We start from the raw sequence: 27,568 nt of genomic DNA, 5'->3' as shown, positions 1-27,568 counted from the left end.
TTTTGAAATATAAGCTCAACATGAATTATTAACCAGGTTTGATTGTATAAACCAAGGACTTGCCAACAGAGGAAAAAAATTCGCTATAATGCTGTAGCTGAATATACATCTACCCCCGGCCGCTGCACTTAAAAATAAAAATAATAATAATAATAATAATAAAGACATGAGGATCCAAACAAATCACAATTGCCTGATCTTCAACAATAACAAAAGCTCATCCTGAAAGTCTTTCCTATCTGCTCCATCTGAAGGAAAGCATGTTGAACTTGGAATACCCCTCCAAATTGGCTTCTTCTATCTTAGACTTTGTATGTTAATCGTGGCTCTTTGATGATGCATCTACCCTGTTTCTGTAGCTCAACAAGCATGGCAAATGCCACTGCGTCCCGTGAGCTCTTCTTATCTGTTCGTGGCTCACCCACCAGATTTATAGCTCCAGAATTGGGTATATGCAATGTGATGCTTGATGTGTAACTATTGAATCCTGTTACCCCATCCAATACAATTGGCGTTCTGCTCAAAAGTTAAGGGAACAACATAAAATAGACTCAGATGAGGACTAGTATAGATAAAAGAATAAGATTCGAGTTTTATTGAAAAAGATTGATCCAGTTCACTTATAATATTTGCTTGATAGTTGTGATAAAGGATAAGTTCTTGTTTCACTGTGATATGAAATCACTAATGTCAGGCTTCACACTAGTACACCTAACTCACATTTCATCACTTTCCATCCATGGTCATGTCGATGGATTTACTTCTTTGTTGTTTAATTCAAGTGTTGGGGCTATACGGACCTGAACTTTTGTTCTGTTGATTCAAATTTAGGCATTGGCCACTTTGATATTGCACAGAGCTCAAATAGAGCATTCCTTGGTCCTCCTTTTTCCTTCTTCAATGAAAAAACTGGAACATCTGAGATTCATACACCAATCAATAAAATTGTCAGATCATGTAGAGAGAGAGAGGAGCCATCATCTTCTTTTCTTGTCTGTTTGGGACGTGTTTATTTTAGTTGTATTATGATGAGCTCTTATTTGGGGAGAAACTTTCTTCTTTTGTTTTGCTTGACTGCTTGGCATTGAGTGAAAAGCTCATTAGAAAAAGAGGTTGGCTTGCTTGCAAGGTATCTATGCGCTGAATGTTATGAACTTATGATCTTTCATGTCATGTGTAGCTGACCTGCATTTGTATTTTAAAGTTGAAGTTTCAGCGCACACTAAATTTTCTATGGACCATTCGGTAGGCTAGCATGTGATACATTTTGATTCTTACCTCACTTACATGTTCTTTAATTTCTTTTCATTTTCTTGATTTAGACATGTTTGTGGTGTATATGAAAATATAGAACTTGTTGACCAATTAACATGTTCAGGTAGAATACAGGGTACATGATACAGCTTGGTGGTGCATTTTGCACTTCCTTTGGATGAATTGATCAACTACAAAATCATGGAATAGTAACATCTGTTCTTACATTCCGTAAGATTGAAGTGCTGAGAAATATATTTGACAAATGCAAATGTGGATTTTGTTTATTACTCAGTGCAGATTTTGTTTATTACTCAGTGCTCCTAGTATCAGGTTAATAATTGACATAGCACAGATTAGGAGATCTACCAAATCGAATTGTCAAGACCTACCACAGTTTACATCGAACCAGCGAACTTCTGGAGGGCACAATCTTAACACACATAGCAAATTTTAGTGATATTGGAGTTGTTGAAAATGTATCATGAGATCTACATTTATATCTCATAGCTCCCAGCCATATTCTATTGTTTTCTGGGTCAGAAAGTGGCTGAAATCTAGAGCTGTGATTTAGGGACAATTTTATTCTGAATTTTGGAATCAGAGTCATTTTAAAGTCCTTCAGTCAGATGTGGAGGCGTGAATATATGTTTAGGGTTAGTAGCATCAGAGCTCTATTACCTAGCGAGCAAAAGGCTTGTAAGATTAGTTTGAATGCTGATGTGAATCCCCAAATTTACCATAACTTTTGACACTTTTTTTTTTTAAGAAAAAAAACAAGCATCACAGATGAGCTTGTTCAAAGTCAAATCTGGCCTTTTGCATTTACATTTGGCCCCTCTTGAAGTTGCCTTGGCTAGGAAGAATTCAATATGACTTCATAAGAGCAAGCACCAGGTCACGAGCTGCTTGAAAAAGCTTTCTCAACTTCCATGGATTATTTCTGAATCCATAAACCCAACTTGCTACCTATGGAACAAAACTAGCTGGTGCAGGTTTAGGGTCACATGGAAAATCTATCCCTATTCATACGGTTACAGAAATTTGAAAGGTCAAAACTTCTCCATCCTTTTTATTAAAAAAACAAAAGAAAGATCACATCTACTTCCTAATCGAGCAGCCATGTTACCATTATTACAAACAATAGTTTTTATCATCTTGCAGCTAGCTCAGACATGTTTTCTGAAAAGTCAGCAAGAGTGTTCACATATTCATATCCAAAAGAAGTACACAAGCACCTTTGTTTACAAAATTCTTATTTATTCTACACAGAATACTCATTAGTAAGAGAATTATGTCTAAAAGCAAATTTGACAGAAGATAGGTACCTGGCTCATTCAGCTTGGAAGTACTGATTTCCTTGACAAGATCATTTAATTGACAACTTTCCTCCAAAAAAGAACCTGGCGATGGTTCCAAAGACAGCAAGCACTCAGGCACATTTTGTAAGTTGGTTCTAACAATTTGCATGTCTTTGGGAGGCACACAGATTTTGACACTTGAAGCTGAACAGAAGTTATCATCTTGTTGCCTCCTTTGGGATAAATATTGAGCATGTGAAATTCCTCTCGTCTGCCACAAAAAAAAAAAAAAACTCCAGCTTCCAGTAAAGGAAAAAAGTAGAGAATTTTGCATTTTTTTTTATTTTTCTCCTTGCATAAATACATAGTTGAATACAACAAAAAATGGTTACGGAATAACTTGTCTAGGATGACAATAAACATATGTGCATCCAAGGAGAATCAACAAACCTCGAGATCCTTTAACAGCTGGAGAGCTGCTTGATCCTTCGCAGTCTTCCTCTGCAGGTTACAGCCATGTCTTACCAATAGATCTTCCTCAAGTTGTATACTAAGTTCAGCAACAACCTGCTCTCCTCTGTAGGTCACTTGTGTATATAGAGGATAACCCATACGGTTACATAACTTAGCTAACTCATGTAGAGGAGGTAATTCGAGCTTGTCAGGTGTAACCATGGGAGAAAGTAGTGGTTTGAAAACCTCCCAGACTCTATCTAGGTTGAGATCTGTATCAATCAGGACCGCTCCTGCAATACTTTCCAACAGATCTCCAAGAGCCTAAAATAGATAAAAGTCAGTAGCATCTCTGGAAGAGAAATAACTATTGAAATTGACAAGGAAACGCTTGCAAAACTCCTAGTTTAACATTCAAATTTATAAACTGTAAGAGAAAGGCTTCAATAGGACTAGGTCCAAATAAATTCAGCAAAGTAAAACAAATAAATAATCAGATCATAGCATGGACCAACCTTTGGCGCTTTAGGCATGGCAAAAGATGTCATTGAGTCACCTGTGCCTTGAAATTCTGATACGTCTTTACGATATTCTCTTAATTTCTTTGAAAGCCCTTCAGAAGAATGCCGAAGATGTTTTTCAAAGTTGTGTCTCACTGTAGCTTGAGCAAAATTTTCGTTACTAATTAATGCTGAACGCAAATCAGACAGTTCCCCTGGATCAAGATCCACATGAGTCTGAAAGAGATACCAAGTTATGAGCAGGCCCAGCACAGAGTCTCCCAGAAATTCAAGCCGCTGGTAGAATTACAAAAAAAAAAAAATAAGGGTGGATAAAACATTTTTTGTGCACATATGCTGCACTTGTATCACTATAAAAGAAACATTATTCAGAAAGGGTGCTGTGGGTGGAAAGAGGAGATATTTAAGCACTTGATTCATTGCATCAAACCTGATAACAGCATTTATTTCCTACACCTTGATGAGATGGATGCGTGATGGCTTCCAATAATAAACCCTTATTTGAAAACCTATAATCAAGTTTTGATTCCAACCAATCAATCTCATTGCCTCTAAGATGATGCAACCAGATAGATGAGTTCATTTTCGCTTCCTCAATCATTACTGGCTCAGGAGAGACATCCATGCCCAACCACCTTAGCAATGAAAGGGCAGCACGTAAACCACCACCAACATAATATGCACCTATCAGTGCTTCAACGCAGTCTGCAATAGTTTTTGAGCATATCCATCTATGACCCTTATCACAAGCCTTCCCAACCACTGTAGATGCTTCCTCAGACCAATATTCTTTTTCAAGAGGCACTTCAGAAGTGTCTACACCACACGTGCAAGGCAAGGGGCGCAAAGAGATTTGTCCAGGAGCAACCCAACGTCGTGGATCAAATGGGCAATCTTGAATATAACCCTGTAGATGGAAAGATTTAAAAGTTGCATCTGAAAGAATCAAGAAAGAAAGATAAAATAGAATTATGACAAGCACATAAATACAAATGAACCATTTATATCTTGAGAAATCATGATCAATTCATTAATAGAGCACATATCCTGTTGCACTTAATAACTCACTACACGTGTTGCACTTAATACACCTTTGTTTGTTTTAGACTTCTATTGGCCCATGATGAGCTGGTTCCGATCCTGCACTGTGCTATGAATCATATCCGTAGGTCAGTCACGGTACATAGCTTGATTAAATCCTTAGTTTAAAACTTAATTTGAAACTGAACCTCCTCACATCCTGCATTATCTACCACATCTACAGAAGCTTAGCTGAAACTTTTTATATGCAAAGTTTGCCATCTCGATATCAGACCCCGTACCAGTACACTGTGTCAGCACACAGTACAGTATGATATGGTGAGGCATACCAAATATCGGTACAGTATGAGACTACATACCGGTTAGATACCAAAACAGTATGGTACATCCAGTACGGTACCGACCGGTATGGCGAACCTTGTTTATATGCATATCCTGATCACATGATAAAATCTTATTTGCATGTCCATTTAGAACATTTTAGAACATGCATCAGAAGATCTTTTTTTGCTGCCCCTGAATTTAAAGCGTAGATCTTTTAGAAGGTGTGGTCCTACGATGAGCGAAACAGAGGAAAAAGATTCATTAGCCAACCCTAACTAGTTTGGGATTAAGGCCTAATTGAGTTGAATTGAGTCGTCTTCTTCCTCATGTTGCAGTCATATTTGCTGCCAGCCTAGTCATAAAATTTACATGGTGACCAAATTTGATCAACTTCAGCTGCTTTATTTATAATGGCATACAAGTTTTGACATGGAACAAGAAAAGAAAAATGAGACCATGTTTTCCAAACAAAGAAGATTCAATGACATTGAAAGATGTTACCCAACTCTATTTTCAGTTGGGATAAGACTAAGTTTGCTTTCTGTCCAAGGTTTCACCCATACATATACATACATTCACACATACATATATATATATACACATATGTTTCAGTAGACGAAATATGTATATTACTACCACAATGACACAAAATATTCATCATGAGAGCAAATAAAACTACACAATAAGGTAAATTGGATAGACTTATTTTAGAATTGAAAATTTAATAAGCATTGGGAAAAACATGAACGTAGACGCACAAAAAAAGGACAATTACTGTGGAATTGTTTAATCCTTACTTGTTTACTAAAATACATGCCGATACCTTAATCATGTTTACCACCTTCAAAATTATAAGACGGCTACTTTATAAACATCTTGGCCTGCTGTAATTGTATTTCCATTCAAATGATCTGAAGTGGCACATGTCTCAACAATATGGAGGACAAACATGTCACTTACCTGCAGGTAGCGATGGGTACCTAGCTTGTGAAGTGTCGAGTTAGAAACTATCCAAGATCTGTACTCAGATAATTGTCCTTCACTCTTCATAGGATACTTCAGAAAAAGAAGACAACTCACAATGTACTTTAACACTGAATCTCCCAACAATTCCAGACGTTCCATAGAAAAGTTGTCAGAGCATCTTGATGTTGTTATTGCTTCCAGAATCTGATCAAAAGAAAAGCGAAATGAGGATAGGGATAACGGAATAGTTGATAAACAGTATTTTGAAAACAGGACAGACAAATGAAGAGGACAAACCAATGAACTCGATATACTATGGCCGCTGTAAATGCAACATGTTTCTTGTTGTAGTTGGCAGGCCAACATCATCGACTCCAATCGATGCATTACTGAAGGGAGTAAGTATGAAGACCTCAAAGTATCGCTTGATACATTAAGATGGACCAACAGCTCAGGAGGAATATGCACAAGAATGTTTGATTTCTCACTTGAACCGAAGTAACCATCTGCAACTGACATGAATGACATTGGCATATGAAAAATTGTGATATCAGCCTTTTAGGCATAGAAAATGCTGCATTACGCATTCAGTGTTTAGAGCAAAGTTGATAAAAAGTACATGCACAATTTATATATTGGAAGTATGCATAAGTAATTTAGAGAACTAACTGAATAAAATTTATAGATAAAGATAGTAAGACAATACACAATTCTAAGCTTAGCTAATAAATCCTCCATAAAAGTTACAAAGGAAAAGTAAATTTGATATTTAACAATGCAGGAGATCGCTTTGGAAGAGCTTGTATGTCAAATCATTATATGCATGAACTTGAATAGAAGCAACTTTAGATCTAGCAGTTGAATATATCACAAGGAGATTCCAAGTGATGCTATGCAAGTAAATGATTTATATTATATACTAATATTTATAAGATCACGCCAGCTCAAACAAATAAAAGTCATTCTATATTCCTTCTCCCCATTTAACATTTTTGATGTTTAAGCGGACGAAACAAGTTAAAAGGCGATGTTTATTGCAGCATGAAAAGGATTTGCCTGCCATGTGCATGTGCATGTTATATAAAGGAATTGAAGATCTGGTTATCATTAATATGTTACCCAAGCATAGTCATGATATGAAAGGTATTGGTTATTTTTCTACAAGTCTTCTGAACTTTAAAGAACAGTTTCGGATTTTCAGCCTCTTTCTTTAAGAAAGAGGGGAAAAAAGAAAGAGAATCTTTTAGCTTCCAGTAAGCTAGCAGGATAAATCAACTGCAATCACAACATTTTCTTTTTCTCAGAAATTTGCCTTTTGCAAACAAAACTAGAAATAAATATTTCCTAAAATAAAGAAATGGTGTAACAGACAAAAGCAACTGTAAAAATGTCGGGTTTTACATGCTTTCCATGTTTCAACTATATATCCATATCCAGAAAATAGCATTTCATACCTAAAATGGGCATATACTTATTACCAGGCAACACAAATTCCTCATTGAGGGCAGATGCTACACAAAACATGTTTAGTCTAATGATGAAAGTAAAATATAGAAAATTAACCTTTATACTTGGTACTTGGAACCAGCAGATTGTAAGGATAGTGACTTTGCTTCACTAATAACAAGGGCTGTCCTGGATGCTGAAGCACAATGTTGTACCTGGATAGGTACGTATAACATGAATAACAAATTAACTGAAAGAATGAAGAGACTAGAGAATATTATAATTAAAAATCAAAGTTCCAAGCACTTACTTCTGATGGTAATAGTGTGAAAATGAATTGAATTTTGACCGTTTACCAGGGTCATCAAATGGACTATCCGCGCACATATTGTTCATTATGTCAAGGACAGTGTAGATCCTCCCTGTATGAACTGCCAGAACCACCATACCTTTAATATATTGAGTGTAAACTGCTTCATTAGCCATGTGAATAATATTTGTCCCCTCACATTTTGTTGCATATGAGCTCATACTACAAGTTAATGAACTTCTATGACAATTTATTGAATATATATTTCTTAGAAACTCAACCACAGAAATACATGCATCAATTTCCTTCCAGTTAATTTTCATAATGCCAGTACTTGTTGGAACAGGAGACTCCATGGGTAGAAGCATGTACATGTATGAAGAGCTCCATGGAAATTGTTTTTCATCTTCAAGCAAAAATTCTCTTGGTGTTTTAGTATGGGAAAATAACTTCCCAAACAATCCATTGAAAAAGAATTCATGGAACAATTTTGATTTTGCCACCTGAAATGAGTAATTAATTTTTGGTAAGGACCTCTAAAGATAAGTGATGGTAAGAAAAAAGATCCAACTCAAATGTCAAGAATCACTTGGGCACAGAAACCTGGCTGGCATTTAACTCGATTTGCCCACATGGGGAAACAGAAGATCTGACCATCTTGTTCAAATGCAAGTGAAGTTCTATTTCTGCATTTGCTACATCGTCATCTAGTCTTGCCTCGGTTAAGAGAACAAATGGAGAGTAGTTACCACTGTCTACATTGCAAATAAACTTTATTTCATATGTATTTAGGATGACATCATTGGCTTGAGACGCCCAAGTTCCTGATAATGCCCGAAGAGTGGTCATCCCATGAAGTTCTTTTCTTTTTGTTGTTCCTTCAAACACCACAAATAGAAATGTTGAATCATTGGGACACAGTTGAATGGCATAAACTAAGGATAAGCTTACAGAAATCCAATCCATGTGACATGATCTTATCACATAAATATACTAGCTTGCCAATATCAATATTGGGAACAAGAACTGCATAAACAAAGACTGAAGAAGAAATCTAAGATAATGTTAAAAGAAAAAAATGCTGGTAAATTTTGCATTCTATATTTGTTTTTGAGCAAATCAGTGGCAAGCCATATCTCATTTCATGATAAATGAAATGCGACATGAACATGAAACAATGGAAAGCAAAAATAAAAAAATAAAGAAGAAAAGGAGAAGAAAGAAAGGAGATGGCAGGGGACCTTATGCATCCATAGACACCTCTCATTACATAAATGCATTGCTTCATCATAGCATGGGTTCATCTTATGTCATACAACCAGGACAATAAGTTCAGGAGCAGTGCAAGAGATGGATGCAAGAAACATTAGACTGAAAGATTCTAATAGCCCTTTTTTTTTCTGCAAGGAATTATAGTAATTTGTAATCACAAGTATGTGAACAGGGATGCTGAACTCATGACAAATATTTCAAGAAATGAGGTCACACTTAAGAATTTTCAAAGACCACAAAGAAGATAGGAAATTGAGGTCTGGTTTTCAGCCCTTGTTTTTAATTTCCATTTCATGCTTAATCCCTGGCCAATGCAAAGTTTTGTTTAAAAAAAGGGTATAGCTGTGGACAAAAACAGGCATAACTATGCGCAAAAGCAGGCCTAACTGTGTCAAAGGACCAAGCATCAACTGGCTGCCAGGGTTAAAATTACTAAGGCAGTCAAACAAATGACAGGATGTTAAGTTTCTGAAGAATTTAAAATAAAAAATCTATTACCATCACAACAACAAAGCCTTCTCCCAGGTGGCCAGGCTCCAAGACAGCCAAACATCTATACTGAGATGATAGAATCCTAACATAGAGTAAGCACTAACTGTGCATCCGTATATTGTTTGTTTCCTAATCCCCACCAATTTCAAATGCATAAATTTGTAGATTGCTAGGTTTAATATCAATCTCCACTTTCTAATTAATTTGAAGTAGTCAATCACAAACGTGACTTGTCAAAGAAATTCTATCTTTTCCTCCTTTATTATCATGATTGACTCTATACCTATATGATCACATATTCCTTTTCTTATACAGTTATACTTTTACTCCTAGATTTAATAATATTGCAACACCCCTTAACTGACTAAAAATAACTTCCGAGTAGCAAATCATTGCATTCAAAAAAAAAATGGTCTGATTAATCTTTTATACAAAATAGCATAGTTTGAAAATGATGCATATATTTTTCAAACCTCATGATCGTTCATATTTCTCTTAGATGCATAAACTGTTTTATGCTTGAGGATCAAAGAAAATTTAGCATCATAAGGCATCCATGCAAATCAATATTTAACTTTGAAAAATTGATTTCCTATTTTAAGTGAGAGTCCACATGGACTTTGGAACAACAAATGTAGAGAAGAGATGCAGCTATTTGGATTTAATGCATATGTTAGGCTCTAATTCGCTGTTGATGGATTTTTTTTCTCCTGCTGGTGGATCAGCAAACCACTCCCCAATTTTGACAAACACCAGTTTACTATGATGTGAAGCAATTAGTTGTGCAGATAAGCAGAAATGACAGCATCATTTACCTGCACCAGAATAATTTTCACTTGTTCTTTTAACAAAATCATTCTCCCAAGTCTCTACAAAATCATGACCCTTGACTGCTCCCACTTCATGTTGCCCCTTATGAACATTTAAGAAGACAGACTGAATTCTGCTGCAATTCATGCTCACTGGACTTATTCGTCTGTGGAAACTCTCGCTGGGAAGTAATTTCTTGCAAAAATAGAAAGATAAAGTACCTAAGGAAAATGTTTGGCAAATTAGAAGAAAAATAAAGTAATCAAAAGAATTTTAAGATCATATATACTCATATTTAATATTGATAACCATGGTCTACTATGCCAGTACCGAGCACCGTATCGGTCGCCCAGTGGCACAAGTCGGTACAGGCCTGGGTCATGCCGTGTCGGGCTTGTACTGACACAAGAAACCGTGGGAAAGAGGAAAAGAGAGAGTAAGCGGGGGAGAGAGGGAGAGGAAGAGGGAGAGGGAGGGAGGCCGGCAGAGGACCGAACCAGAGGATTCGGAGTAGAACCAGTGTGAACCAGGCTGTTCGAAGCAAAACCGGTGCGACTTCAAATCGAACGGTTCGCACCGGTTCGAACAGGTTCCCCCGTCCTCCTCCCTTTTTAAGGGGTGGGGAAGGCCTAAGAAGACTTCTCAAGCCTTCTCAGGCCTTCACGATTTTTCAAATCCCTCCCAGGCCAAAAAATGCACTGGCAAGCCTTCTTAGGCCTTCACGGTTTTTTCACCCCCCCCCCCCCACCCCCCCACCCACCCAAGCCAAAAAAAAAGCGTTGATTCGGCGATTCAAGGAAGATCCAACCCAAAACAAGATATGTTCCCCCTCTCCTACCCCATTTCCATTTTTTTTTTCAACACCAAAAAATGCCAAGAAGTTTCCCCTCCCCTACTTCATTTCCTCTTTTTTTCACCACCAAAAAATACCAACAAATTTCCAAAATTAGAGGTCATGCCAATTTTTTTTATTTTGGCATGATTTCATGATATGTTGTAGATCTATGGATGATCTACACAATCCTACTAAAATATTAATTTTTCAGATTATATATAACTTTTTAAATTAAAAAATATATTTTTATATTAAAATTTAAAAAATAATATTCAAAAAATGACTATAAAAGTATAAGCTTATTTAGGGATATGCAAGATACTTTCCAGCAAAATTTGGTGTTTATTTATTTAATTTTTAATGTGATCATGTGCATCATGGTCTAGGCATAAATTTTAAAAAATATGAGAAAAAAGTATGCATACCCACGGGCTTAAAAAAATATATGTAACATCCATGAAAAGATTCTATATGGATCTAGGTTCAAATTAATTTTCTAAAATACTTTTATTTCAAAAATATTTTATAATTTAAAGATAATTAAAAATATATAATTAATAAAAAAATATGAAAAATTAGTACTATGTATTACATAATTTAGAATTATTTCTGAAGTAGAAAACATATTTTTCTAAATTTATGATATTTATATATTTTTTAAATTTTAAAATTATTAAAAATATATAAATAATCAAAAAATAAAAAATTAGTACTATGTATTAGATAAGTCATAAGTATTTTCTGACGTAGAAAATAATTTTTTTGTCGTAATAAAAGTTTACTACTTTTTAATATTTAATAAACTAACATGCTTGATAAACCTACATAAATGGAACCATCGAAGAAAAAGGACCTAGAGTGTGACATCGGTTGGGACCATTGGTAAATGCTCTCGGGTTGGCACGATTGGACATGCAAGTGGTGCCACACAGAATTCAAGAAAGGGGAGTAACCAAGTTGAAGCAGCACCTGGGACGTGCTTGATAAACCTACAGAAATAGAACCATCGAGGAAAAATGACCTAGAGCGTGACGTTGGTTGGGACCATGGGTAAATGCTCTCGGGTTGGCACGATTGGAGATGCCCACAGAAGATCCAACAGCTAATGAAGAAATACTTTGCTAATTTCAGAGCAGCGAAGGAGAGGGATACAAAGAAGGCAAAGATGGACCGTCAAGCGGCAGAACCACTTTCATCACTCAGGGAGTTAGAGACGTCCACTCCAAATGATGAGAAAGCACAGATCCAGGTTGCCATTCAAACGAGCCTGGATGATCAGTGGCAACAAAATAAAGTGACCAAGCATATGGCTCGATTTAGGCTCTCACACTACGAGTTGAGCTCTTGTTCCGCGACCAGCAGGGCAGATCCAAAGTTCAAAAGGACCTCAATTGGGGAGATCATTAGTAGAGACAGTGGTTGCATTGCATCTATGTTGTAGACTTTTGGTAGCAGAGACAAGTCCTCCAGGGCAATTCCACCAGGAGCCACTATCCATGATGTAGATCCACATGTCTCCTCCAGCAAGGATTCAAAGTAGCAGAGGGTTCACATCATGCTAAAGAAGGATAGGAAGACGGATATGTAGCAAACTATTGGATCCTAGTTCCACTTCAGCCATATTCCAACGAATGTGGCAGACAACATATACTATAGATTTGTCATTTTCTCTATACAAGCTGCGGGTCCCAATATAGATCCTCCAGGATAGAAGGGCAGATGAGTTTCTTGACGACAATGAGCTAGAGAAGTGGATTACCTCATACCAGAGCAAGTGGCCCACATATAGATTGACGGTGATGTGTGATGAATAGACCTGTCCTACCATGCGAAGCATCAACTTCTTGACATACTATGATACGAAGACTTTTTTCAAGAAGTCGGTTGATAATTCCGATCAGGTGCATGACACTATGTACATCATTACATTGATGGAGAAGGTGATTGATCAAGAGAGGAGAATTTAGTGCAGGTCATCACTGATAATAGGCCACAATATAAGGCCGCCAGAGAGATCTTGATGGAGTGGCGGCCATATATTTTCTAAACCCCATGTACTACACATTGTATCCACCTCATGTTGATAGACATAGCGAAAATTCATAGAGTGCAACAGACAGTAAAGACAGCCCAAACTATCACCAAATATATTTATAACCATACATGGATTTCTTCACTGATGAGGAGGTATGCAGGGGGAGAGATCTTGAGATCAAGTGTGACACGATTTGCTACTGACTACTTTGCACTTGATAGCCTCCTTTAGAGAAAAGCAGCACTATGTTAGATGTTCGTCAGTGTTGAGTGGCAGAAAAGTAGATTTACAAGGACCAACACTAAAAGGAGCACTATAGAGGATTTGGTGACGAGGCAGACATTCTAGCATCAGACTGAGAAGATGGTAAAGGCTATCAAGTCATTGTATGAAGTGTTTAGACTATGGACAACAAGAAGTCCCCCTAGATGGACTTCTTGTATCATATAATGGAGAAGGCAAAAAATCAAATCGAAGGGCAGATTCGACGCATGCCCAGAAGTACATCAACATTATTAAGCGACGATAGGACTACTAGATGGGTAAGGACTTGCATCAACAGGTAAGTAAGAACTTTAAAAATTAAATTGCTCTTGTACTTGCAAAATTTACTTAAACAATTAAGAACTCTACCTGCAACTTACTATCTAAACCCAACATTCTAGTACACCGTACCTAGAATCGATATGGACGATGAACTTCTAACCGCTCTGCATAATGTGATTTACAAGATGAAGCTTGATCCAAAAGTCGCGGCCCTATAACTAGAAGTAGTAAATTAACTTAAGTGACATGCATAAGTTAACTCATATCTTCAATGATTAATATATTATAATACAGTTATTTTTCACAGACGAAAATATTTAGGAGGGGCACTGATAGCTTTGGAGTCTCAGCAGCTGTCGTAAGAAGAGTATGAATCTAGATATATTATATATCAATGATAACTATTATCTGACATTAAAAGGTTACCAATATGATATTATCTTATATGTAATTTTCTTCAATATTTTTGCAGCTGAATGATGGATTCGTTTTTCTTTGTCTATGAAAATCTTAAGTGGCTAGCTATCCGGATTCTCTCTCAGACGATCTTCTCGAGTAGCTATGAGCACAACCAGTCCACCTGCACTCTCATCCACGGCAAGCAGAGGAATTGTTTGACACAGAAGCACCTCAATAACCTTGTATATGTTACTACAATTTGAAGTTGAGGCTGAAGTGCATTCAGAAAGAAGTAAAGTTGAAGTACATGGATCTGATCCACAATGTTTTTGTTGATGATAAGGATGATCCTAGGATCAGATAGTTTGTGGGCCAGCAGCAAAAGTCGGAGCTTGATGAGCCAGGATCGCTTCCATGACTGGCGAGTTTCGTAGCTAGCAAGACTAGGGTGGATGCAGGGCAATAGGCATATCGCCATATTCAATGCATTTTTTAAGCTAATCAGCCACAGCAACAAGAGTCACTAAAGAGCTGGTAATCCCATGACTTACTGTCCAGACATGCTCCCAAAAATATGATCGAGGATTGCTTATAAAAGGCCACCACACTATCCAGTCGACTCAGACAAAAAAGCAACATCCATCTTTCCAGCATAGCTAGACAGAGAGGCACGAAAAAAAAGCAGGCAACTGCTCAGTACAACAAAAAAGAAAAAGAAAAGACACTTACAGCCCTGATAGAGAGCGCGGAGAAGTCAATTCACTCAGATTCAAAAATCAAGAAGAGCAGCGATAACAAATCTGATAGCCAAGGATGGAGAGGACATGAGACTATTGTTATGAGACAGTCTTAGGATGGTCTTCGAATCACTGATGAATTTCAGTTTACACATGTTACATAGGATAGGGATCACGATGCATGATCTGGTAGAGCCCATAAGAATATGATTGCATATAGGAGATGGACTTCTCAATATTGTTCAAGAGGACATAATGCAGCTGCAGATGCCTCGCATGTGGAGTAAAATGCATAGACGTATCAACCTATGACCTATACAAATACGAATATGGATATGGCACGTCTAAGATATCGTCTTTCGGTGGCTACTACCCTACAAGCCTAGAGTATCTTATGGGCCAGATTTTATTTTCGGTATATTCGAATGGGCTCTTCCACAGTCATATTATCGGTCAAAGGACACTTCTCAGAGCCAGAGCTTTAGTGAGAGATCTGAGATTGATTATAACCTAGAGTGTGTTCCTTATAAGATGAACGTACAAGACTAAAACGCCGCTTGGTTAGAAAGATGGGCTAATGTGCCTCCTGATTATGCTAATGATCTAGATATTTACAAAAAATATCGCTACTCGATGAGATTTTAGATATCGGTATGTATGTTGTACTTTAAATATATGTAATTGATTGTATCATTTTATATTTTGTATCTCACTAATTGATTTTAGGATATTTCATTTTGCTGCTTCTAATATGCAACAGCTCACTAATCATTTTATATTTTACATCACTCTAAAACATCAACATGCATCATTTAGGATGTATCGGGATCACAAAGACATCAAAAAGTATCAAGAAACATCAAATTATACTTAAAATCATTGAAAAAATTAAAAAATGATTACCATTAATTCAAACTTAAAAATATTGAAAAAAATTGATATGTTTGTTCGGAACCGGCATGCCATTGCGTACCATATATCACTACGGTACCATATCGAACCAATTGCCAACCAACATAGATTCTGATACCGATTCGACAGACCTTGCTTACAGTAACACATCATACATATTGATGAACAGTCCCCCGCCCCCCAACCACCACCAAAGAAAAAGGAAGAAGAAAAAGAGGAATGCTTTGCTTAATTATGGGAGCTATTTTTTTATAAATCTCATATTTCTTCTTTGAATCACCATAGTATCTAGTGGAATTTTAAAGAAACATCTATCATCCTCGTACTTAAAAGAGATTACATATACTATTAAGAGTTAAGACTCATCCTCACACTTTAAAAGAGGATGCATATGCTATTAAGAATTTTGACTCAATAAACTTATTGGATTGGATATGCATTAACATTTGAAAAGTTTGAGCATAGAGTTTATGGGTATGTTTGGATAACCAACACAACTCTAGTTTCATGTATGTGGCTTGCCTGTTATAGGAACTAATTTCCTAATGGTATTTGTATAGGCTTTGGGGGATCACTCAAACTAGTGGGTAGACCAAAACAAGACGGAAGTCGTGATCTTCTCATAATTATTACCTATTGAGCATCATACACCCACCACCAATTTGTACTTTTAGAGTTTCCTAGTGCCTACCTCCTGTGATCTTTATATGTTCTCCGTTTGTGCTAGGACGGTGGTCCATTATAATCTCATTGGAATCTCAGAAATATTCCTACGATAACTTTCCTACGATATTTCATTGGGTTGCAAGCATTATCATTTTATAAGACATCATATCCACACTATATACCAGACATTATTCCAACAACCTATTTTTGCTGCCTTGAGACTCATGAAGACCAACACCAGCCAATTTTGCAACACAGACATCAGTTTCTTGGACCTTAAATGTTTACATGCTATCTTAAAGTGTCTGCCATACAACCAAAACAACTACTATTCTTGCCATGTATGACTTCCATGATAGGTTATTTTTCATTAGCATTTACTACCAGCAACTCACCATCAACCTCATGCATTTTCCTATCACTTCAAATTTTGTCAGCAATCTAAAGTTATTGTTAAGTTTCTTCATAGCAATTTCCTTAGCTAGCTAGGCTACCATGTAGTCCTACTTTGCCAACCTACTACACTACAATCATATGGCATCCATGCCATTTGTTCAAAGATGATCTCCTTTATCACCTATAACATCTCTTTCATAGCTTGAGGTATGTTATGCGAATACTTCTGCGTCATCATCATATCCTTGCTTTCAAACTATCTTATTGTTAAACATGCTCTTTTTGGAACCTCTAGATACAATCATCATGACTTTAGACTTGTGGTTTATGATCAACCAAGGTCTATCGGACCGGTATCGAGGCTCGTACCAGCAGGCCGGTACAGCATGGATCCGTACCATACCATGTTGCGGCCTACCAAATAGGGAAAGAGAGGAGAGAGAGGAATAGAGAGGGAACGAGAGGGGGAGAGGAAGAAGGAGAGAGAGGAAGAGAGAGAGGGAGCGAGAGAGGGAAGGGGGAGAAAAAAGAGGCAGGGGGCTCATAGAGGGAGAAGAGGGAGGAGGAAGGGAGAGAGAGGGAGGAGGGAGAGAAAGAAGGGAGAGAGAGGGAGGGAGGAGGTCTCACGGAGAGGCAGAAGAGAAAGGAGAAGGAAGAGAGAGGGAGGAAGGGAGGAGAGATGGAGGGAGGGAGGGAGGTGGGGCTTACCTAGGAGCAACCGGCATCGGTCGGCATTGATCAGCGTCGAAGAGGGTGAGATGAGCGCAAGCAAAGTGAGACGAGAGCGAGAGCGAACAAGAGAGACAAGAGCGAACGAAACACCATGCCTCACCTCTTAAGCCGTTTCAAAGAGTCAAACCAACCCGGTTAGAGATCGATCAGGTTCGGCATGCACCGACCCATCCGATTCAGCATGCACCGAACCGTCCTATTCGGCACGGTTCTGCAGTCCCTGGAATTAACAATCTCATTGGAGCTTCCCAAGCTTTTAATCAGCAATGCGCCTCAAGTAACTTACTTTTTTGATTTGGCACATTTGCCATGTCCAACCCAATTATTCTGATACATATATTGATAGGCTATTTGTCTAATTCTCTACTATCTTGGTAAATAGACCTTTTGTACACCTCATGGTCAATTAAGATAATGGTTATCTATTTGTGTATAATTTATAGGGTGGCAGTGTATTTACAACATTTACAAATATATAATATTGCCAATATCCATTTCATTCTATATAAAAGCTTATGCATGGAATATGTAATTACAATCGATCTATTAGTTCCATATATACATCCATTATTTCCATTCCCAACTCATACAATATGAGTCCTTTATAGCTGTCTATATATAGACTTATTGAAATTTAAGTCATACAACCATTGCAACACTTGATCCCTAATAGTCAGATTACAATATTAATTATTGGACTTATATCGACCAAGGGTGGGGTACAGTATGTACCATATGGTGTGCCATATTGACCAAGGGTACTCATACGCTTTGACATGACCAGTTTGTCCCTGATTTGGTCTATTTTGTCCTCCAAATTCTTTTTGCATTTTATTCTATTTTATTGTCTTAACGCTATATCTTTGCAAGAAATATGATAAAAGTATGGATTTAAGTGCCCTAGCTACGGTTTTTGATATGTGATGAATTTTTTATATTGCTAGTTTACTGCAAAATATCGCACAGCTTGCAATTAAAAATATTCTGAAAATATATGTGTGTTAACAATTGGAATGTGATTAGGTACTGGAGATTACTGAATTAATGAATGATACCAAAGCTTACCAAAATTTAAGATGAAATAGTAAACTAGTAGCATTGGTATGACAAATGAACTAAGAAAGAATGAGTTTATAACATTATTGTCGACCAACTATCACGTTTTTGACATGAAGAATTAGAAATGTAGTCTCTTACCTCGATTCTACATGGTCTACGCAGAGGGCTGATAGATTTTTTTGTCTGCTACCGGCTTCATGTTATGTATCCACTAGAGGTAATCCATGTATCGCTCCAATGTCATGTAATGGAAGCATCACCCATGGAATTGCCTTATATATTACATTATTTTCTAAGAAATATTGCTCCTCTTCTTAGATTTTCAAGAAATAAAAAATACGATGGAGGGATCTGCCAATCTAGAACAATTTTCTAGCTCAAAATCTCGACAATCTTTGCTTCAATTTTTGTTTCTTGCTTCAGAGAGTTGCTAGCTTCTCCTTGTGCTTGTTCACATGCTGATATCGTGGAAAATAAGCATTAAAACTATTAAAAACCCCTTCCCAAATGCTACCACTAGGTTTGACATTGAGTTGAGCTCGCTACAGGGCGGTTCAAGCCTAATCTGCCTTGAGTTTCCTGGTTCAAGGCTAATATGGGCAATTTGACTGGGGTTCACCAGAACAAAGGGCGTATCAACATCTTTACTATCAACTCTTGGCTAGTACAATGCATACTAGCCAATATAGGGCCGATATGGTTGGAATTTTAAATCATGATTCAGAATGGGTTATATTTTGTGTTACATACCATGATTATCCTTTCAATCATATTAGAATAAAAGAAAACAATGTCAGAAGCAAGATTCACACGTAGAATGCATGTGATGAATTACAGGAAAGGATGGTCTAATGGATGGCTATGATCCTGTCCCCATTTTAACTATCATCTTATTGCTATGTTCAGACTTCATTGGACTTTTGAGTATAACTATGGCAAGAGAATGTTGATTCAAAATCCTTTAAATATAAAATAATGGGCTAAGGTCAAACAACTATAAAGTCACTGACAGTTTTTGCACTATAATATAGTAGAGATATGATAACTATTCAATTATACTATAGCATGATCTATCATACTATGCCATACCATCCGATATAGGGCACATCTTACTGTATTGGGTGGAAACCGGTACAAAACTCAAGTTCGGATCGGTATAAGCTTTGTACCGTCTCGTACCAAGGTGTATCAAGATGAGTACCGACCCGTACCAAAAAGACCGAAATAAAAAATGAGAAAAATATTTTGAGGGTTGTTTCGGTATGGGGCGCATACCATACTGTACCGACCGTACCAAACTAAACTAGTAAGATACCAATACGATACTCAGTACTGAGATTGTGGACCTTACACTATAGTATTTACAATCTTTCTTTCAAGAATCTATAGTTACATTTAGAAATGAAACCCTAAGAAAGTTTAAAATCTAGTGTAGAGACATTCTATAGACATCCTTCTAATTGGAAACATAAGTTTCCTTGATAACTTTGATGAAGTCGGTATTAACAAATTTCCTGGTCTATTTCATGACTTAGTTAAAGGTGCTTTATTTGAATTTGGATGAATGCGAAGTATTCAAAAGTGATTGCTTGTCAAAATAGGAGCAAGGATTTAGGTTTATTGAGGGACCATTGAGGGTTCCAACCTGTGCATTGGAGAAGGATTGTAACTTGAGAAAAATTAATAGTTCAAAAATTAGATGTTCACAATAGCATTTGATTGTAGATCCTTTAACCTACAAGTGAGAAGCTTATATGCAGGAGAGGAGGAGAAAATGTACTTCAGGTTTAAAAACAATAGGAATACAGGAGCAGCTTCCAATTTCAAGCTATATTGAGTCATCATCTTTGGCGCATTATCCCGAAGCCATTTTCCCATCAAATGTGGGAGCACAACTCATAGTTGAGAAGATTCATTAGACTAAACAGCTCTTCTTACTGGTTGTCCGCTTGAGTTCAAAGCTCTATAAAATATAAATAGATGCCAAATTCTTAGCCAAGGAAAATCTAGGCAAGAGAGGGGTTTTCCATGAAACAGATATAGGCAATTTGTGGGCAGTGAAATCTACCTTCTTGGTTGTAGTTTAAGATCATGCAACCAAAGAACAACCCTCCAAACTTCCCTGAGATTTGTAAAGAATCTGGATGAAGGAGAAGATGATAATTATTGGTGTAGGGTGTTTTATTCATTTCAAAGGCACATATAAACCAAAAGACAAATTTAAAGCAGTCCACACTCCACGCTCTGATTTTAGCTAATTCATGTAGTGTCATTAAACAAAATGCGATATCTTACATAGTTTATTCTTAATCTTGGTCAGATTATAAGAATTAAACTCTGAAGAGATGCTTCAGTAGCTCGGAGAAAATTGGTTGCTTGAAACCCAAATTTCTGTACTATAGCCTCCTACCTGCATACTTAGGAAACAAGACCCAGGATAGAGAGTTACTCTGCTAGAATGTTAGCGAAGTTAAAATCAAAGGAGGCAAGTAATTTCAACTTTATCTTGGATATTATAAAGTTAACAAGCAGAACATCAATAGAAGGGATGGGTTTTGTGGACTGACCCTCTCAGAACTAAAAATAAAAAGAATCGAGTTATTTCATTAGAGTTAGAATGAAAGGGGAAGAAAAGTCATCATTCCATTTTTCAGACCAATCTGAGTACGAACGAAAGATTGTGATTTGGAATGAACCAAAATTCTTGTTTGTTTGGTTACGGCAATAACGCTTAGGAATAGTAAGACCACCCAATATGGCTAACTGTGTCCTCAACAAACAAGACATGTACAATAAACTAACAAATCAATAGATCTTTTGAGCTATTACATTTATATCGCATGTCTGAAAAATGTTACACAACTACAGCCTTCAATGACAGATATGATACAAATAGAAAAAGAAATATAGAACAAGCATATAGCTCAAGCGTAATGTATAGCAAAAACGTAGTTAAGTTAATTCCAAAGCATTGTTAGCGGTCATAATAAAGCAAATAATGAATAAAGATATACCCACTGCGAGAATAGAGCTAAGAAAATTACTTGCACATCTACGGTACCATATGGCACCATCTTGTCCATATCCATGTGCTCCTCGATAACTCGGAGCAACTTCAAACAAACAATTACTGTAAGATAATCTACCAAACTACTTGGTAAATTTTAAACATCAAAAGAATTTAAAAGAAACTTCATTTTCACTAGCGACATGGTCCTCTCTAGGTGCCTTGAACAAGATTAGAGTCTTGCATGCCGCCATCTCGACTTGAAGGACTCCGGTGTAACCACAGGTGAAAACAAGAATCAAGAATTTATCCATGGATAACAGAGGGTTCGTCAAAGAATACAACCTTCCAAGCTTGGAACCCATGGAGATCCCCTCAAAGCTGCTCCACCTTCCACAATCCATGGGAGGTGGAGCAGGAGGGAAAATCGGAGGGTTTTGGTGATCAAAATGAAGACAGGGCCCTCCAGAAACCCTATCCACAAGGGAAGACGCTGCATGGGGCGTCGCCGGAGGAGGAGGAGGATGGCGGCGGAGTGGGGTAAGAATGTTGCTGTGAGTGGAAGGGAGCCGGAAGCCGCCCCTCCCGCCTGCCTCCTTTCCATTGCCGGAAGGCGTCGGAAAGGATGGAAGGCGGGTTATTGCGAGGAAATCTTCGGGCCGTGAAAAGTTTTATATACACTCTAGTTTGTGCAACGCCGGTTCCGGAACGCCATTTTAGGGTGGGCAGGGGCGTTGCCGGAAAGAGCGATGCACTACGTTTCATTCCAAGCGTCCACGGATTTCTCAATTATTGATTTGGAATACTAAGGATTGCCCCCTCTTGCTTGGTCGCAAGGAGATTTAGAGAAACAGAGAAGAAAAGAAAATTTTGTTTAAATGTGTGAGAATATTGTAAAAAAAAAAGTGAGAAACAAGTTTTTCAAATCTATCAATTGAAACACAAAAGCCAGTCTTTGCTTTGCACATAATTTTTGTTTACAATTTAAAGATATATATCGAACACCTTCAAAATCCATATTCAATAATCTCAGATGCATAATTTTCAGGAAAAAAAAGTAGACGAATACTGCAATGCAAAGGTAGCCAATGCATTAAAGAAAAAATTGCAAGAGTATCTGAGGTTTAGATAGATGCAGTTCCATTAACACTGCGCTTGACATAGAGATTCATTTCGATGTATCATGTTGTTATTACACTTTGGATATGTGCAATTGATACTGTAAGAAAGTACAAGTAAGATGCGGTCATGGTGGAAAGAAATTCAAGAGCCAAATGCACCCTATACGACCAGAAGGTAGGAGCCAGAATCTAATCACTGAATGGCTGTACTTTGCGTAAAGTAGTATGGATTGTTTATTCAGCTAATGACTACATGCTTTTACCACATCATGAGATCAGTGGCATTTCCCCCTCTTTCGCACCTAACCTTCTCTCTCTCTTTTTCACATCATGAGATCAGTGGCATTGGTAGGGGGACGGGCAATTTAGCGAAGGCAGCACAAATTGTAGTGACATTGTGATAGAGGCTATGTCATTGGCAATATAATGGTGGCAAGGGAACCAGTAATATAGTGAAAGCAGTTATTACGATGACATGATGTGGCAAAAGCGGCGGTGGTGGCGATGGTGATGCTAATGGTAGAGTTGGAGGTGGCCGTTTTAGAGGTGATAGAGGTGGAGGTGGCAAAAGAGGTGGCAATGATGTTGAAAGTAAAAATTTTTTCTTACATTATGTTAAAAAACATTAAAAATATTTTTTAAAAAATAAAAAAAAATTAATAACATCAAACATTTTTCTTGTTTTGAAGTATGCAATTTTGTGTAAGAAATAAAAAATAAAAAATAAAAATACCCTACATGTCTAGTTTTGCACCAAACTTCTTACACGGCTAGAAAAATGCAGTTGTTACTTTCCATCTATTTGGTTCAACAAAAATATATATATATAGAAATATAATTTTCTAGATTTTTCCAAAAAATTAGACTTTTTCTACATCCTAAAAAGTGAAAATAGCCAAATTCAAAGAGAGGGAGAATTGGAGTTTCCATTTAAAACAGTTCAAAAATCAGACTTCCAAAAGGAAAATATCTTTCCCTTTAAAAAATTAGTTTCAAAAAAAAATTAATCAGATTCAAAGGGAATATAGAATCAGATTTAGGGAGTTTGGGGCTTCCATTTTATTTTTATCTACCTTCTTCAGTATCTAAAGCACTTTAAAATTCAGACTTCCACAAAAAAAAAAATCTTTTCTTTTCACAATTTATAGATATTCATTTAATAACTTGTTTTTGTGTCTCCAGTTATGTGTGTGCAAAACTTTGTGTGTGTGTAGAGAAGTTATTGATTGGACTAGGTCAACCGCTGAGTTGGTGGACCAATCCAACCAGAAAACAATATAGAGATGGAAGAGGAGGGTAAAGAGAGCTTTTGTCTGCTGATTCGACTGATCTATCAACTCAATGGTACACCAAGTCCAACCTTGTGTGTGTGAGAGAGAGAGGGAGGGAGGGAGAGAGAGAGACATTTCTAAAGTAGAAGACTTATCAAGTTGATGACTGCTAACAATGACTACACCTTGTCGAAAATGGTAAACTAGAGGGCGCATGCATATATATATATATATATATATATATATATATATATATATATATATATATAAAGCAAAGAAAGACTACAATGATACAATAGAGAGAATTTCCAAACTATTTACTTATAGAGGACATAAATGAAAGTAATGAATACCAAACAATCTAGGCTTTCCATGTGAACTAAACGTAAATAATGAGGATAAAACACTCTATAGGTCTTCCATAAAGATCACCACTGGAAAGTAACAATGAATTTAGTAGCTTTTCTATAGGAATACATGTCACATGATCGGAACTTCATACAAGGCACTTGGTGCTTAAGGTGATTTTGGAGGACAGTCCTAATTCCTGTAGCGGTATAATCGATTGCCTCTTCATATTATATTTGCAGATAAACTAAATGAGGGCAATGAGGATAAGGCATTTTATGAGTTACTTTCAAAGGAGCCAGTACTAGAAAGTAACCGACGCATGTTAGTAGCTCGTGTATGAGGACAAATATCATTGCATGATAGTAAATTTGCACAATGGTAGTTGGTGATTAGGTGATTCTTAAGGATATCCCTACTTATTGCAATGGCAAAACTAACTGCTTTCTATATTATATCTATAGATGAATTAAATAAAAGTGATGAGAAAAGAGCACTCTATAGTGGCGTTAGGTGACCTAAAGAGGATCACCAAGATGATTTTAGATCACCGATGATCCTTGTCCTAAGATAATTCGATCCCTAATGATCTAAGATTACTGTATTTAGTATGTTATGTTTTGGTGATTACAGATCTCCATGTATCCATGAGTAACCTATTGGTATTTCATGAAAATCCAAAATCACTAACCATATAATACCTTATGCGTTTCATAAAATATATTTATTAATCAAGTAAAATATATTACAATAAAGTATTAATATATTAATTATTAATATATTTCATAAAAATATACTTATTGATTCTATAAAAATATACTAATTTTAGTATTTTCATTTATACTTATAATATATTATTATTTTACTAATATTTATTTTATCTTAAAAAATAAGGCAAATAGAAGTAATATATTAAAATTTTCATAATATGAATATAAAATAGATAATATATTCCTATTATAATATAACATTGTAATCAAGTAATAATGATTAATAATATATAATAATATAATATATCATAAATATAATATATATAATATCAATATAATATATATGATATAATATTGATATCATATATTAGGTATATTAATACTTTTTTTTGTTGGACTGAGGGATATTTTTATTGCTAAATTTTAATCCAAGATCACTACTCAAGGGTGATATTGGATACCAGATCTCAAGGATGGGTTTTCTATCACTAGATTGGATAGTGATTTGAAAATAGGGATAATTCGAGATCAATGCAATATAGGATTATGATGGTGCAACCAAATGTAGTGATCTTGTCACCTCTACCCACATCACCCTCGATATGGGGATGATTGCCCCACATTAAATGCCCCTTACAGGTTACTTTCAAAAGAGGTAGTATTGGAAAGTAAGTGATGCTTGTTAGTGGCTTTTGTATAAAGACATATTTTGGTGCATATTAGAGACTATATAAGATGATTCTGAAGGACAGTCCTAATTATTGCAATGGTAGAACAAAGTGGTCCTCCATACTATATCTACAACTAAACTAAATGAAAGTAATAAGAATGGAGGGCTTAATGGGTTACTTCCAAAAAATCTGATACTAGAAAGTAATCGATGCATGTCATTGCATGTCAAATGATTGTATAAAGACACTAGTGTTTAGGATATATTATATCCTACACCACGAGCACTAACGTGGCCATACAACATGCCAATTGGGTCATCTCATTTCTATGGGTCAATTACAGAGACTAGCGCATGATGAATGGGGCCTATAGGAATGAGATGACTTGACAGTCACATGGTCCATGCGATGCAGGATATAATTTCTTGGTGTTTAGACTGATTTTTGGGGATAGTCCTAATTTCTTCACTAGTAGAATATAGTGGTCTATCCTATATTTGCAATTGGAGTGAATGAAACTAATGAGGATAGAGCACTCAATGGATACTTTCCAAAGAGTCAATACTAGAAAGAAAGTGATGCATAGCAACGTCTCCTATATAAAGATAGGGCACTTAGTGTTTAGGTGATACTCAAGGGCATCCCTACTTACTGGGTTGGCAGAATTGAGTAGTTTTTTGGTAGTACATCTACAAATGAATTAAATGAAAGTGATGTGAATAGAACACTCAATGGTTACTTTCAAAAGAACCCATACTAGAAACTAACAATACTTGTTAGTGACTTGGATAGGGATGCACTCCATTGCATGTTAGTGACTTTGTACGAGGACTTTTGATGTTTAAGGTGATTCCTAAGGACAACTCTAATTATTGAAGTGGTAATTAGAGTAGTTTTCGACACTATAATTATAAGTCAATTTAATGGAAGTAATAAGAAAAGGGCACTACATGGGTTACACTCAGAAGAGCCAATACTAAAAAGTAACTAGTCTATATTAATAGCTTCTGTATAAAGACACATATTGTTGCATATTAGCAACTTTTTACAAGGACATGGAGTTTGGATTAATTTTTTAGGGCATCCTAGATTACTGCAATGGTAGTGTAGTCCTCCATACTATGTCTGCAAGTGAATTAAATGAAAGAAATGAGGATAGAGCACTCTATTAGTTTGTTCAGAAAGAGCTAATACTAGAAAGTAACTGATACATGTTAGTAGTTTCTGTATAAGCAAACAACTTGTTGAATGTTAGCAATTTCAAACAAGGATAATTAGTATTTAGGGTGATTCTCGAGAACATCCCTAATTATATTACAATGATATAATAGAGCGTTTTTTATGCTATATCTATATATGAATTAAACAAAAATAATGGGGATAAAGCTCTATGAATTACTTTCAAAGTCGATACTAGAAATAACCAATGAATGTCAATGATGGCTTCTGTATGAGAATGCATGTTGTTGTATTTTTGCAGTACACGGACGCTTGTTGTTCAATATGATTCTTGATGACATCCCTAATTATTATTAGTGGTAGACAGTTTGATTTTCATTATTATATTAAATGAGAAGAATGAGAATAGAGTGCTCTATAGGTTACTTTTGAAAGAGCTAGTAGGAGAGAGCTGTTGATGCATGTCAATGGTTTCTATATAAGGAAGCATGTCATTGCATGCGAGTGAATTCAAAAAACGAACGCCTGGTATTTAGAGTGATTCTCAAGACATCCCTAACTACTATACTGGTCAAATAGGGTAAGTTTCGATATTATATCTAAAAAGATTTTTTTTTGAGAGAGAGAGAGAGAGAAAGGGAAGGAGACCTACCTACACTCTAATTTCCTAGTTCTCTATATTTAGGGATGCGCCACCTACGACTCAAATTCAACCTCTTATTATTAGGCAGTTGGATATGACCGACTTCTGGAA

General features: G+C 36.4%; 1 protein-coding gene across 16 annotated transcripts; it reads right to left on the bottom strand.

Annotated features, from left to right (window-relative positions):
- On the bottom strand, nt 1-23,313 carry LOC103715726 (endoribonuclease Dicer homolog 3b-like). Of its 16 annotated transcripts, none has more exons than XM_039119203.3 (14): nt 21,860-23,305; nt 21,552-21,620; nt 10,196-10,411; nt 8,220-8,494; nt 7,617-8,119; nt 7,424-7,521; nt 6,158-6,372; nt 5,855-6,064; nt 3,960-4,436; nt 3,524-3,805; nt 3,006-3,332; nt 2,583-2,826; nt 801-918; nt 1-516 (listed from the first exon to the last, which is right to left on the bottom strand). In XM_039119203.3, the coding sequence occupies exons 1-14, from the start codon at nt 22,116-22,118 to the stop codon at nt 303-305; spliced, it is 3,507 nt and encodes a 1,168-aa protein (XP_038975131.1). In that variant the 5' UTR covers nt 22,119-23,305; the 3' UTR covers nt 1-302. The 16 variants fall into 16 exon arrangements, with proteins under 16 accessions (XP_038975131.1, XP_038975132.1, XP_088576139.1 ...); XM_039119204.3 differs by having other exon boundaries at nt 6,158-6,366; XM_088720013.2 differs by having other exon boundaries at nt 10,196-10,385; nt 21,860-23,300.
- Between the last annotated feature and the right edge of the window lie 4,255 nt (nt 23,314-27,568).

The sequence above is a fragment of the Phoenix dactylifera genome, chromosome 1, assembly GCF_051530095.1.
Source record: "Phoenix dactylifera cultivar Ajwa chromosome 1, Ajwa_hap1_PhDact_Kaust_v1.1, whole genome shotgun sequence".
Classification (NCBI taxonomy): Eukaryota; Viridiplantae; Streptophyta; class Magnoliopsida; order Arecales; family Arecaceae; genus Phoenix; species Phoenix dactylifera.
Note: the sequence above shows the minus strand (reverse complement) of the source record. Positions and strands in the feature narration are given on the sequence as shown.

Coding starts and splice junctions, on each gene's coding strand:
- LOC103715726 (XM_039119203.3), bottom strand. CDS start 22,118: ATGGAAAGGAGGCAGGCGGGAGGGGCGGCTTCCGGCTCCCTTCCACTC. Junction 4,437..5,854: donor GTACCCATCGCTACCTGCAG/GTAAGTGACATG, acceptor TTCCATCTACAG/GGTTATATTCAAGATTGCCC. Junction 3,806..3,959: donor GAAATAAATGCTGTTATCAG/GTTTGATGCAAT, acceptor TAATTCTACCAG/CGGCTTGAATTTCTGGGAGA.